A 14,853-nucleotide genomic window follows, 5' to 3' on the forward strand; every position below is an offset into this window, starting at 1 on the left:
AATATATTATTATAACTGTAGCATTGTCAGACGTTGCTTAATTTTGAACAACTTATTTCGTTTATACAATACTGCGTCATGAACGTAATAATTTATTTATTCTAGACAAACATGCGAATAATATTTAGTAATGCTGTATTATAAATATATAGATTTTATTGCCTTAATTGTTTTATTTTCTATCTCGTTCTTATAAAATAGTTTAGCTAACGTTGTTTTTTTTTTTGTTTTTTTTTTGTTTTTTTTTGTTATATTATACATAGAGAAAAATTTTATGAGATGTGCGTTTATTGAACTATTAGCTAAAATATATTTAAGTTATCATAATAACGTGCAATATGCATATTTATATACATACATACTTATTATATAAAATGTGATTCATACGAAATAAAAAGTTGGAAAAATGAATTTAAAAAGCAAACAACAAAAAAAAAAATAATAATAATGAAGATATACTCACGGAAAAAGCGTATTGGCAGAAGGACTTTTTGCAGTTTTCACTTATTTTCGCTTAAGAAAAATCAATTTCGTTATTTTTTAAATAAAATCGCTATATATAATATATAATAAAATCAATATAAAGTTCATCTTACGCAAAATTCGAATTCTAAAAATTGTTAGAATTTTTCTGAGCATGCAGTTTTGTAGATCATTGAATTTTAGTGTGACAGTGTTAATCTTAATCCCCTCAAAAAATTTCTGATTTTTTTCAATGTTTTTTTTTTTTGTCAGTTGAGTTCAGCATTTTCTTCCTTATAAAAAACGTAACGTTTATGTTACGTTAGTTTTTATGCAGTGCTGCTCAAAATTTTTTATAATGAAATGCAAATCACAATACATGTACAAAATTTACTTTTTTTATTTTAAAATTAAAAATTAGATTTTTAAATATTGAAAAAGCTCAAGAGTTTTAATATATCGATTGCTTAAAACATTTCGTAAATCGCTATATCAGCAATTAAACTTAATTCTCAAAATCCAGCACAACTTCCCCCAGCACCGATTGATATTTATTTCAATTGTTATTGTTATCATCTCTACAAATTTTTTTGTACGATACGTGAATTATAACCGGAATTAATGCTTCGGATTTGTGGTGAAAAACTGAGAATTTCATAATGTCAAAAAAGATGCGTATGCAAGTTTCCAAGTCTTATCTCAAATTCCCAGGTCAAACCCTTCAATGACTGGAGTAAGTTTAATTTTCTTAATGAGTAAGTTTTTAATAAAAATTTTTTTCAGTGTCATAATATATTGAATAATTTTTAGCTCTCAATTTGTTAGTGTACATTTGTTTTTTATACCGAAGTGCTCGTTCATCATATGAAAGTGCTTTTGCGTTGCACTTACATACATATGAAAATCAAAAACTTCCATATGAATTTTATTTACATGTAAGGGCATACGGGAGTACTTTGAATTTTTTTTTTATATTTGAAGTGTCAATTTGTATCTGTGCCTATGATTCAGGGCAAAACAAAAACAAAAGTGCTTTAAGTGTATAAGCGTGGAGCAGTTCTGTTTGTGTGGAAGAAAATGCTCAACTCAGCTGAATGTTGAATTTTTTTTTAGGGGATTAAGATGCATACTTTATTATGCTATAATTTAATGATCTACAAAACTGTGTACTTAGAAAAATTCTTAGTGAAAATTTACTGTGGATTTGTGTTTCGAATTTGACTTTTCACGAGTTTGCATATGATCTTGAACTATATTTTTTTTTTTGCTAATAGCGAAAATTATTTTGCTTAAGTACAACTAAAAGCCCCGACATATAAGCAGTTTTTCATATATATGAGTTTAACACAAGCCTATGCATTATGAGTACATTGTACGTATTTTTATGGAGAACGGTAGAATGAGCGATACTGGTGCTGATATTGAAAAGTGGCCAGCTCCCAAATTTTGTTGAAAGCAAATCATAAGAAGAATTTGACATTTGCTTTGGCTAAAGGCCGTGACACAATGACATTTTCACATTCATAAAGATGCGCTTAACGCAAGCTTATGCATTCCAATAACATCGCCACAATCAACCAAGATGTTGCATTTGTAAATATGAAAGAACTTCAGACTTGGCAATTGAAGTTTATTTCGCCTTGCCCATTCACATAAAAAATTTCGCAAAGCACTGGTATAAACATTATCCCTATACAACAAAGATACTTGCTAACATATTTTGTGTCGTATTCATTTGTTATATTATAGTTTTTACTTTCGAAAGATGTTGGAAAATTTACCAACTAGTGGGAAAAATAATTTCACTTGCAAACTGTGTCAACACTCTTAACCAAAACAAATGTCACATTCTTCTTCTTAAAACAAAGTTTGGGAGATGGCTACTTTTCAATATCAGATGGCGCCAGTGTCGCTCATTCTACCGGTCTCCATAAAAATGCGTGCAATCTACTCATAATGCATAAGCTTGTGTTAAACTCATCTATATGAAAAAGTGCTTATGTGTCGGGGCTTTAAGGGCGTTGGCACACTTTGCAAGTGAAATTACTTTTCCCAAATCGACCAAAACTGAAAAATACGAACTTTAAGCAAAATTTGAAACAAACAATATTTCGGTTATTTTTTTAAATAATTGCCAGAAAAGTTCATTTGAATACATTTTTGTGAGTAGTAGAAAATCGCTAGAGTTGCGGTTTTTTTTTTTTGGAAAATTTGAGAATCTTAAAGAAAATTTACGACCCAAAAGTTTTTTTAAAAAGAACATCTAAACTATTGAAATTTGTTGGAGTTTTGGAAAACAAGTGCACTTTTGAGAATGTGAAGAAACAATTATTTGAAATGATTTATATTTGTTGTTTTTTTTTTTTTGTGAAAAGCAGGAGTTGTAAAAAAATGTGAAACAATAAAAAATTGGTTACTTTTATTATGTGGGGGAAAGCGCTGCTAAAACACCAAGAGCAACACCAACGCGACTGCGATAAAACTACAACGAAATAAGAATGAAGTGGCTATTCGTCGGAAGTTTTAATTTTTTTTTTTTTTTGTTTTCGTCCGTAGTGAAGAACAATGAAGAAAAACAACATGAAATTAAATAAGAGACAACTCAACATTTTTTGTATTGGATTTTTCGTCAAGTTGGGACAGCCAAATAAATAATACGCGTTTAACAAAATTGGTCGATTTAAGAGAGAATCACCCATATTCATATACACAATTTTCTTATACACAAATCTAATATAATAAATAAAAATAAAAAATTACACTATTAGGAGTTACACATAAAATTAAACAAAACACGTGTTGAATATCAATGAAAAATTTAAAATTTTTTAATAACATAAATACATCTGCGAGTAAAACAATAGCAATACAAATTATTTCCAAATTTCGTTACTTATATTCTTCTTTCGTTTTTGTTAATTTAGCAAAAAATATAAAGAACTGCATGGCGAAAGCTTTATAAACCAACTTCGAAAACGTGAAAATAATATTTTAGAAACTTTTTGAGTATGCAGTACAGTCTATTAAAATTTGCAATGATTATTGAAAATTTTGTTGTCCGAAAGGCTTTAAAAGTTTCTTCTTATATAAAAAAAATTTTACACTCTTTGTATGGAAGTTAATCTTAAACACCTTTCGGAAAGAAATGGTCAAAAGAAATGTAAATTTCAAGGGACTTAAGCTTTATTTTTGTACTGCAAATTTACCTAAAATTGTAAATAAAAATTTGGAAATTTTCGCGAAATTTGGAAACTTTTCGAAACCTTTTTTTTTTTTGAAATTGATTTACATAGTTTTTAGCATGGTATAAATATTGGAGGGTGGGGCCGTGTGTAGAAGTCCACGAAAGTGGGGAAAGCTTCTGACCGCCATTCACCTGGGAATGGCCAGAGCGATTCTTTTGCATGCGGTTCAAGCAGCTCACTACTGCCGGTCGCTTGCGGCCAAGTATCCTCTGGGTAGCCGCTAAACACCCGTTTAGCGGTGAGCTAATGTGAGAAGGCGACAACCTGGCTAGACCACTCTGACATAATCGGTTTAAGGGCTAGCGGGGGGAGATTTCATCGGCAGCGTCTGTACACCTCTAGGTGCGGCTGCAAGCGGGCGTCTGTCTTGGAGCAAGCGGCTCGCTATATAAACGTGCCAAGTAATATTTTCACCCCCGCTGAGCGGGTTGTGCGCTGGGCTTGGGACCCGCCACGTAAAACCATACTCCAATGAAATATAACAACAAGCCTCGGATAAATACACTCTCTATTGATGACGACCATGGCAAACGTTTGAAGGACAATGAATTGAGGGCATGCACCTGGAACGTCCGCTCCCTGAATGGGATTGGTGCAGATGCCCGGCTGGTTGATGTCCTCGTCAAAGCAAAATCTGACATCACCGCCATCCAAGAAATGCGTTGGACGAAGCAAGGAAGAAAGAAGATCAAAAATTGTGACATATATTGGAGTGGCCATGCGAATAAGCGCAGTTTCGGCGTCGGATTCGTGGTGGGAGAGAGACTTTGTCGCCAAGTGCTGGCGTTCACGCCTGTGGACGAGCGTCTCGCCGCTATCCGAATAAAAGCAAAATTTTTTAATATACATATCATTCATCTGCGTCCATGCGCCGACAGAGGAGAAAGACGATGAGGTGAAAGACACTTTTTATGAACAATTAGAACGCACATACGAGCGCTGCCCCCGTCATGATATAAAAGTCGTGCTTGGCGACTTTAACGCCAGGGTGGGCAAAGAAGGTGTTTTTGGCCCTACAGTCGGAAAGTTCAGCCTACACAATGAAACTTCTCCTCACGGACTGAGGCTGATTGACTTTGCCGGTGCTCGAAACATGGTCATATCAAGCACGAGGTTCATGCATAAAAAGATACATCAAGCTACATGGCTGTCTCCTGATCGAAATACTCGCATTCAGATCGATCACGTTGTGATAGACGGACGGCATGCCTCCAGTGTTTTAGATGTGCGCACGATCCGAGGACCTAACATCGATTCGGACCATTATCTCGTTGCAGCCAAAATACGCACCCGCCTCAACGCGGCTAAAAACAAAGAACAAAAAACACAAGGTAAGCTAGACGTCGAAAAGCTTCAATCACAACAGACTGCCAATGATTTCGCAACTCGACTCTCACATCTGCTCTCTGAGGGCACAACTCATCCTGAAGGAATACCGGAGCAGTGGGAGCATATCTCCAAAGCACTTCGTACTGCCGCCGAGGAAAAAATTGGTTACCGGCGGCCACGAAAAAACAACTGGTATGATGGAGAATGTCGCGTTGCAACCGAAAGAAAAGACGCTGCCTACAGGGCTACGTTAAAAGCGAGCGCGACAAGAGGAGTGTGTGAACGCTATCGTGAGTTGAAAAGGGAAGCGAGACGCCTTTTCAGGAAGAAAAAAGCAGAAGCAGAAAGGCGTGAGTGCGAGGAGCTTGAGCTGCTAGCCACCAGGAATAACGCCCGAAAATTCTACCAAAAAATACGGCGACAGACGGAAGGTTTTAAGACCGGGGCAAACTCCTGTAGGAATGAAAACGGCGACCTTGTAACTGATGTCCAGAGAGTGCTTAGATTATGGAGGGAACACTTCTCTGCTCTCCTAAATGGAGGCAGCAATTCACCGCGCAGAGATGAAGGACCCGATCCCGCAATCGATGATGATGGAATATATGTCCCCCCGCCCGATTATGACGAAGTTAGAATAGCAATAACCAGATTGAAAAACAACAAGGCCGTGGGCGCTGATGGATTGCCTGCGGAGCTATTCAAGTTCGGCGGCGAGGAGTTGGTAAGGCGCATGCAGCAGCTTCTTAGCAAAATATGGGCGGACGAAAGCATGCCCGACGGTTGGAATCTAAGTGTTCTTTGCCCAGTCCACAAGAAGGGTGAAACTGCAAAATGCACCAACTATCGTGGAATCAGCCTTCTTAATATCGCATATAAGGTCCTTTCAAGTGTATTGTGCGAAAGATTGAAGCCCACCGTGAACCGGCTGATTGGACCTTATCAGTGCGGCTTCAGACCTGGTAAATCTACCATCGACCAGATTTTCACAATGCGCCAAATCTTGGAAAAAACCCGTGAAAAGAGAATCGACGCACATCACCTCTTCGTCGACTTTAAAGCCGCCTTCGACAGCACGAAAAGGAGCTGCCTATATGCCGCTATGTCTGAATTTGGTTTCCCCGCAAAACTTATACGGCTGTGCAAAATTACGTTGAGCAACACCATCAGCTCAGTCAGAATTGGGAAGGACCTCTCCGAGCCGTTCGAAACTAAACGAGGTTTCAGACAGGGTGACCCCGTATCGTGCGATTTCTTTAATTTGATGCTGGAGAAAATTATACTAGCTGCAGAACTTAACCGCACTGGAACAATATACTATAAAAGCGTGCAATTACTGGCATATGCTGATGACATTGATATCATCGGCCTAAACACCCGCGCTGTTAGTTCTGCTTACTCCAAGCTGGAAAAAGAAGCGGTAAAGATGGGTTTGATGGTGAATGAGGGCAAAACGAAGTACCTGCTGTCATCGAGCAAAGAGTCAGCGCATATGCGCCTTGGCAACCACGCTACTGTTGGCAGCCATAATTTCGAAATAGTAAAAGACTTCTTTTATTTGGGAACCAGCATCAACACTAGCAACAACATCAGCACTGAAATCCAGCGAAGAATCAATCTTGCCAATAAATGCTACTTTGGACTAGGTAGGCAATTGAAAAGTAAAGTCCTCTCTCGGCGAACGAAAATCATACTCTACAAGTCACTTATCGTACCCGTCCTGCTATATGGGGCAGAAGCATGGACCATGACAACAGCAGATGAAGCGGCTTTGGGAGTGTTCGAGAGAAAAGTTCTTCGAAAGATTTATGGACCTCTACGCGTTGGCGATGGCGAGTACCGAAGAAGATTTAATGATGAGCTGTACGAGCTATACGCAGACATCAACATAGTCCAGCGAATTAAAACGCAGCGGCTGCGCTGGCTAGGCCATGTTATGCGAATGAAAGATGATGCTCCGGCCAAGATAGTGTTCCTATCGGAACCCGCCTATGGAAGCAGAGGTAGAGGGCGGCCCCCACTCCGTTGGAAGGACCAGGTGGAAAACGATTTAAACTCCCTTGGTGTGACCAATTGGCGCCGGTTGGCGGAGCGAAGGAGCGGCTGGCGCGCCTTGTTGGACGGCCATAACCGTTTAGACGGTTAAGCGCCAATTAAGTAAGTAATAAATATTGAAGGTAGTTTCACTTAAAAAAATTTTACGTACATAGGTAGCTATATAATACAAAAAAAGTTTAAAAAATCTTCCTTGATTCAAGAGATGTAGTACAATTTAGAATCTGGGTCATTTGTTTACCGATTAATTCCCATTTTGCACTGAATGATAAAAGTTTATGTCAAATTGTGGATTAATCTTCAAGTGGGTACCTATATATTGTAAAACAAAAAACGTTAGCCTTTGCTTTGGTTGAAGAGATATACACAAATCGGCAGTAGTTAGCGATAAACTAATTAGCCCACGTAGCGCCTTAACCGTTGATGATAGCCTTAAATCAAATTGAGGTTTAATGTACTGTAATGTAATTGTAAGAATACAAAAATTTTGAAATTTTGATTTGTTCATGAGATCCCTGCAAAAATCGTTGGAGCATGCGGTCCACTGGAGTACTTACCATAGTACTCCACTGTAATGCAGCAATGGACCAACTCATATTTCTTCACGAACATATTGTAAGCCGATCATTGCTCGTTTTTAACGATTTTAATCACTACACGATGTTTATTGGACTGTGGGTACTCCATGGATTACTCCGACGTAATGCGGAGCTGGAGTATATGGTCCCATCCTAGGACATCGCAATGTTAATTGGACCATATTTTTTGTATGAATTGTGGTTAATTTTGGAACACTCGGTTGGTCCATAGCGAGTACTCCATACATGCATGCATGGAGTACTCGCGATTTTTGCAGGGATATACACAAAAATAAGTTAGTAATCAGCACTGATCGATCAACCAATCAGTCGCATATTGAAATTGAACCTTTAACAATAGAAACGTAAATTGTGGATTAATCTGCAAGTAGGGTGCTATATATCACTAACGGTTAAGGCACTACGTGGGTAATCGGTTTATCGACAACTACTGATTTGCAAATAATTTTTACTGCCATTTGCATACTCGCAGGCATACATGCATTTCTTTACATAAAAAATTCCAACAAGCAGTTTAAAATTTGTGCTTTGATGGACTAAAATTTAATGGGAAGAGCAAAGCTAGGGATACAAGTTTTAGTTTTTTAAATTTTGTACAAAAAAAAAAACATGTAAGTTTTTAAATTTTATTATTTTAAAAACTAAAAAAAAACTTTAGAGCAGGGCCCATATCCTGTTATACGATCACGGACGAAAAACATATTTGACTCAAATGATAAATATGAAACATTCAAACTATTTATAAATATTGTAATAAAACATGGGTCTAGTGCGTGAGTATGGTAACTAGTAAACATATCGTTAGCTTAATGTGAAAATGTGCTAAGTCACTTTTTACGAATTTTACAAGAGACGAAAAAAAATTAATAATTTTTGAAATAACCTTTTTTTCAAAACTGTGAATAAAGATACCTTAGTTCCAATACTTTTGAATGTAGAAGATTTGAAAAAGAAAAAAAAAATCATGTATGCTAACCCAGCAGCTATTTTATGACTTAGCACAATTTCCTCACTCAAAACTAATTTTTTCTCCTGACTTAGCACTTTTTACTCAATATGTTTCCCCATCACTCATACCCTTTAATGATTGAAATATAACACTAAAACTATATATTTCACAAAAAGTACTTTTTATTTGTCAAACTATTTCTAACTATTGGCGACCACCGTGGTGTGATGGTAGCGTGCTCCGCCTACCACACCGAATGCCCTGGGTTCACACCCCGGTCAAAGCAACATCAAACTTTTAGAAATAAGGTTTTTTAATTAGAAGAAAATTTGTCTAAGCGGGGTCGCCCCTCGGCAGTGTTTGGCAAGCACTCCCGAGTGTATTTCTGCCATGAAAAGCTCTCAGTCAAAACTCATCTGCCTCGCAGATGCCGTTCGGAGTCGGCATAAAACAAGTAGGTCCCAATTTGTGGGAAAAATTAAAAAAAGGAGCACGACGTAAATTGGAAGAGAAGCTCGGCCTAAAATCTTCGGAGGTTATCGCGCCTTACATTTATTTATTTATTTTATTTCTAACGGTTCTGATCTGGACTCTTTTGCCGGATAGTGCGCAGACAATAACTTATTTTTAAATTCAAACAAATGCTGTGTTGTGTCTTATTCCATAAAGACAACTGCCACATACTTTATCTACAAACTAAATGCTAAATCTCTTAATCGTTGTCAAGAGAGGAAAGACTTGGTTGTAATTTTTGACTCCAAACTCTCTTTTTCTAGACACAGTGATTTCGTTGTTTCAAAATTTGTTGCAATGGTTGTGTTCAGTAGACGTAACACCAGTGACTTTAGAGTCCACGGCGAAGGCACTTTATATATCCTTCGTCAGAAGTGGTATTGAATATTGCTCAATAATATGGAATCCTTTCTATGAATCCAACTTCTATAAAATTGAAGAAATTCCAAAAATATTTACAAAATTGGTTTACGTATGCTTCACTGGCCAGACGGCCTCCCATAATATAATAGGCTTTGCATGACAGAAGAACTTTTATCTCACTCATGCTTGCCTATAATGTAATAAACTTGAGCATAAATTGCTCTGATTTATCTACTTTGTTTATTCCATATATTCCAATGCGTGATCTTCGGCATAATAGATTATTTATCCAAATAACTCAAAACGAATTATGCTATGAATGATCCTATAACTAGGACTATACATTTAGCAAATCGATTCAATAATGTTATTAATTTTAATAACAGATTATATAAGTTTAAGCTGGAATTGTTTTCTATTTTTAACTAGCCTGTAAGAAAGCATGTAGTTATCGACATGTAAGAATTGAAGTAGATTATAGTCAGCGCAAAGCATTTATCATACACCAAAGGCATGTCTCAATTGGGTAAATCCAGTTTCAAGGGGTTGCCAGCACAATATATAGCTTCTCCAACCCAATTGTCAACTCACCTAACCGTGGCGAATACTGTTTTATTGACAGCCGAGGCTCTGGCGACCCCAAGTTCCTCATGGAGCTAGGGGGTGGGGAGGGCGGGATGGCCTAGAAGGTTTAATGTGGTCATATAAATCGTTCCCGAGATGGTCGAGCTAGTAGTACCTTAATGATGCTTTGTTACCGAAAAGTACCGGATCTATATCCGGCAAAGGGACATCAACATCGGTAACTCTCCCCAAAGCCTTCGACTTAGCACATTTATACATCATTGCCCACAGAACGTAAAAATTGTAAATTTAAATATTTTTTTTTTTTTGTGATCGATGTATTTTGAATTCAGTTTTAAAACTACATTAAAATACAATTTTTCAAAAGAAGTAACTTAGCACATTTTCACATTAAGCTAACGATATGTCATTCAAAGTATTCTCCATTTCAGAATTATTGTGATTTAAATAATGGATTTCGATCACGGATCGTGTAACACGATACCGGCCCAGATAATATACAAATCTTAAACTAAATAAAATAAATATTGAAAACATGTCAATATGAATGCGTGCTTATATTATTGCAAGGGAGTATACCGACTGCTGAGAGAAATATCATCCCATCTCGGCTGTCAATTCGAAAACGCCCTATCTCTCAAAACTTGTAAATAACGTCCATTTAGAAGTGATGTAGGGAGAAAAACATAAAATGGAGTTTATTTGTCTGAATTGGGGCGTAGCGGTTTTTTGAAAAATATTTTGTTATATGGCGTTTTCGAACTGGCAGCCAATAATATGCATACTCAGCCGTTGATATGTTGCGCATAAACCAAATATATAACAAGGCCAAAAAAGTTGATTAGTTTTGTTTTGCTGATTTCCGACAGGGTGGATAATTGATGTATATTGGAACCATTTTCCGGCTTGCCTTGACAAATTTGGTTTTTATACAAAACGGAACGAACGAAAAATTACACTGATGATGGCACAATGCCGAAACCGGTTTGACAATGGATAACGGAAAATCGTTTCAATATATACCAAAAAAGTTTGTTGTCATAGCTTAGTAAAATAAATGTAGTTGCATAAAATTAAAACCTAATAGTAATTTCGAAAACTGTGACATACATTTTACACACTCTTTTAGGCACATATCGATCCAAACTGAGAAATAAGTTAGATATTCCATTATTTTCTTACGCACCATATGCGCGTGTTCATAAAAATACATATATACAAATGCAAATTTTAGTTTTGTTTTAGTATCTGGCAATTAGAAATAATATCAAATACATTCGCCTGGATGTTGTGCACAATATTTGGGAAATATCGGTTCGGCCTCTAAACCCAATTCCACAAGTCGATTACGAAATACGGACATACGTTTGAAGACATCGCGTGGCACAACATCAAATTCACGATCATCATCCAAATCGCTCCATAGTCTAAGTGTATAGAATTGGAAATTTAAAATAATAATACTAATAACTAAGGATTATATAGCTTTTTACCTCTCACCCAGCGCCGCTGCACGTGGCCATAATCGATTATCCAATTGATATTCATCGGTTTGTTCGGTCCACAGGCACGCCTCGCCGCCAAGTACCTAAAAAGATAAAAAAAAAATGTAAAGGTACTGAATAAAGAGTAGCCCCGCAAGTAAAAAATATGTATATGGAAGAAACTCGATAGCACCCTTCAATTAAAATAAGTGGTCAAAAACCTATACGAATTTTGAGAGACTTCAATTGAACTTCTAATTTGTCAGCCTAAGATTAGTCGAACTATAAAGCTGCAATAAAAATTTAGAAATTATCATCAAGGCTTTTAGAACCTTTTCGAATTGTTAGAATTTTTTCGAAATCCTTTTCGAAATGGGATTACATCACCTTTCATGATAAGTCAACTTATACGATTCCAGAAATTTAAATAAAACAAGTAAAGGTGTCCAAGTTCCGGTGTAACCGAACATTATATACTCAGCGTGAGCTTCAATTGTATATTCCATTTCAGATAAATTACTTTTCTACATAACACGTGGCACCGCCCATTTAAAAAAAACGTCTCCCCATTTCCTCTTACAATAAAACTTGATAAGTGAAATATCATTGATTCAAAACTATTTTTATACTCAGTTGAGCAGAGCTCACAGAGTATATTAACTTTGATTGGATAACGGTTGGTTGTACAGGTATAAAGGAATCGAGATAGATATAGACTTCCATATATCAAAATCATCAGGATCGAAAAAAAATTTGATTGAGCCATGTCCGTCCGTCCGTCCGTTAACACGATAACTTGAGTAAATTTTGAGATATCTTGATGAAATTTGGTATGTAGGTTCCTGAGCACTCATCTCAGATCGCTATTTAAAATGAACAATATCGGACCATAACCACGCCCACTTTTTAGATATCGAAAATTTCGAAAAACCGAAAAAGTGCGATAATTCATTACCAAAGACGGATAAAGCGATGAAACTTGGTAGGTGAGTTGAACTTATGACGCAGAATAGAAAATGAGTAAAATTTTGGACAATGGGCGTGACACCGCCCACTTTTAAAAGAAGGTAATTTAAAAGTTTTGCAAGCTGTAATTTGGCAGTGAAGATATCATAATGAAATTTGGCAAGAACGTTACTCTTATTACTATATGTATGCTTAATAAAAATTAGCAAAATCGGAGAACGACCACGCCCACTTTTAAAAAAAAAAAATTTTTAAGTCAAATTTTAAGAAAAAATGTAATATCTTTACAGTATATAAGTAAATTATGTCAACATTCAACTACAGTAATGATATGGTGTAACAAAATACAAAAATAAAAGAAAATTTCAAAATGGGCGTGGCTCCGCCCTTTTTCATTTAATTCGTCTAGAATACTTTTAATGCCATAAGTCGAACAAAAATTGACCAATCCTTGTGAAATTTGGTAGGGGCATAGATTCTATGACGGTAACTGTTTTCGGTGAAAATGGGCAAAATCGGTTGAAGCCACGCCCAGTTTTTATACACAGTCGACCGCCTGTCCTTCCGCTTGGCCGTTAACATGATAACCTGAGCAAAAATCGATATATCTTTACTAAACTTAGTTCACATACTTATCTCAACTCACTTTATCTTGGTATAAAAAATGGCCGAAATCGGACTATGACCACGCCCACTTTTTCGAAATCGAAAATTACGAAAAATTAAAAAAATGCCATAATTCTATACCAAATATGAAAAAATGGATGAAACATGGTAATTGGATTGGTTTATTGACGCAAAAAATAACTTTAGAAAAAAACTTTGTAAAATGGGTGTGACAACTACCATATTAAGTAGAAGAAAATGAAAAAGTTCTGCAGGGCGAAATAAAAAACCGTTGAAATCTTGGCAGGAATACTGTTCGTGGTATTACATATATAAATAAATTAGCGGTACCCGACAGATGATGTTCTGGGTCACCCTGGTCCACATTTGGTCGATATCTCGAAAACGCCTTCATATATACAACTAAGGGCCACTCCCTTTTAAAACCCTCATTAATACCTTTAATTTGATACCCATATCGTACAAACATATTCTAGAGTCACCCCTGGTCCACCTTTATGGCTATATCTCGAAAAGGCCACCACCAATAGAACTAAGGCCCACTCTCTTTTAAAAAGACTCACTAACACCTTTCATTTGATACCCATATCGTACAAACAAAGTCTAGAGTCACCCCTGGTCCACCTTTATATCGATATCTCGAAAAGGCGTGCACCTATAGAACTAAGGCCCACTCCATTTTAAAATACTCATTAACACCTTTCGTTTGATACCCATATTGTACAAACGCATTCTAGAGTCACCCCTGGTCCACCTTTATGGCGATATCTCGAAAAGGCGACCTCCTATACAACTACTAACACTCCCTTTTAGAACCCTCATTAATACCTTTAATTTGATACCCATATCGTACAAAGATATTCTAGAGTCATCCCTGGTCCACCTTTATGGCTATATCTCGAAAAGGCGACCACCTATAGAACTAAGGTCCACTCTCTTTTCAAAAGACTCACTAACACCTTTCATTTGATACCCATATCGTACAAACAAAAGTCACCCCTGGTCCACCTTTATAGCGATATCTCGAAAATGCGTGCACCTATAGAACTAAGGCCCACTCCTTTTTAAAATACTCATTAACACCTTTCGTTTGATACCCATATTGTACAAACGCATTCTAGAGTCACCCCTGGTCCACCTTTATGGCGATATCTCGAAAAGGCGTCCACCTATAGAACTAAGGCCCAATCCCTTTTAAAATACTCATTAACCCCTTTCGTTTGATACCCATATCGTACAAACAAATTCTAGGGTCACCCTTGGTCCACCTTTATGGCGATATCTCGAAACGGCGTCCACCTATGGAACTAAGAATCACTCCCTTTTAAAATACTCATTAACCCCTTTCGTTTGATACCCATATCGTACAAACAAATTCTAGGGTCACCCCTGGTCCACCTTTATGGCGATATCTCGAAAAGGCGTCCACCTATAAAACTAAGCCCACGCCTTTTAAAATTCTCATTAACATCTTTCATTTGATACCCATATCGTACAAACAAATTCTAGAGTCAGCCCTGGTCCACCTTTATGGCGATATTCCTAAATGGGGTCCACCTATAGAACTACGGCCCACTCCCTCATAAAATACTCTTTAATACTTTTCATTTGATACACATGTCATACAAACACATTCCAATGTTACCTTCGGTTCATTTTCCTACATGGTTATTTTCCCT

At 36.7% G+C, this 14,853-nt stretch overlaps 1 protein-coding gene across 3 annotated transcripts in view; it reads right to left on the reverse strand.

Moving 5' to 3' along the window:
- Positions 1 to 6,512: 6,512 nt before the first annotated feature.
- The window catches only part of fdl (fused lobes), a 134,013-nt gene continuing 125,672 nt past the window's right edge, over positions 6,513 to 14,853 (reverse strand). For all 3 annotated transcript variants that reach the window (XM_067775836.1, XM_067775837.1, XM_067775835.1), the window contains 2 exons: positions 11,591 to 11,685; positions 6,513 to 11,524 (listed from right to left, as the gene is read on the reverse strand). In XM_067775836.1, the coding sequence (XP_067631937.1) occupies positions 11,365 to 11,524; positions 11,591 to 11,685 (255 nt within the window). In that variant the 3' untranslated portion in view covers positions 6,513 to 11,364. The remainder of the gene's footprint in view (positions 11,525 to 11,590; positions 11,686 to 14,853) is intronic.

The sequence above is a fragment of the Eurosta solidaginis genome, chromosome 3 (genome assembly GCF_040869045.1).
Source record: "Eurosta solidaginis isolate ZX-2024a chromosome 3, ASM4086904v1, whole genome shotgun sequence".
In the NCBI taxonomy this organism is placed as follows: Eukaryota; Metazoa; Arthropoda; class Insecta; order Diptera; family Tephritidae; genus Eurosta; species Eurosta solidaginis.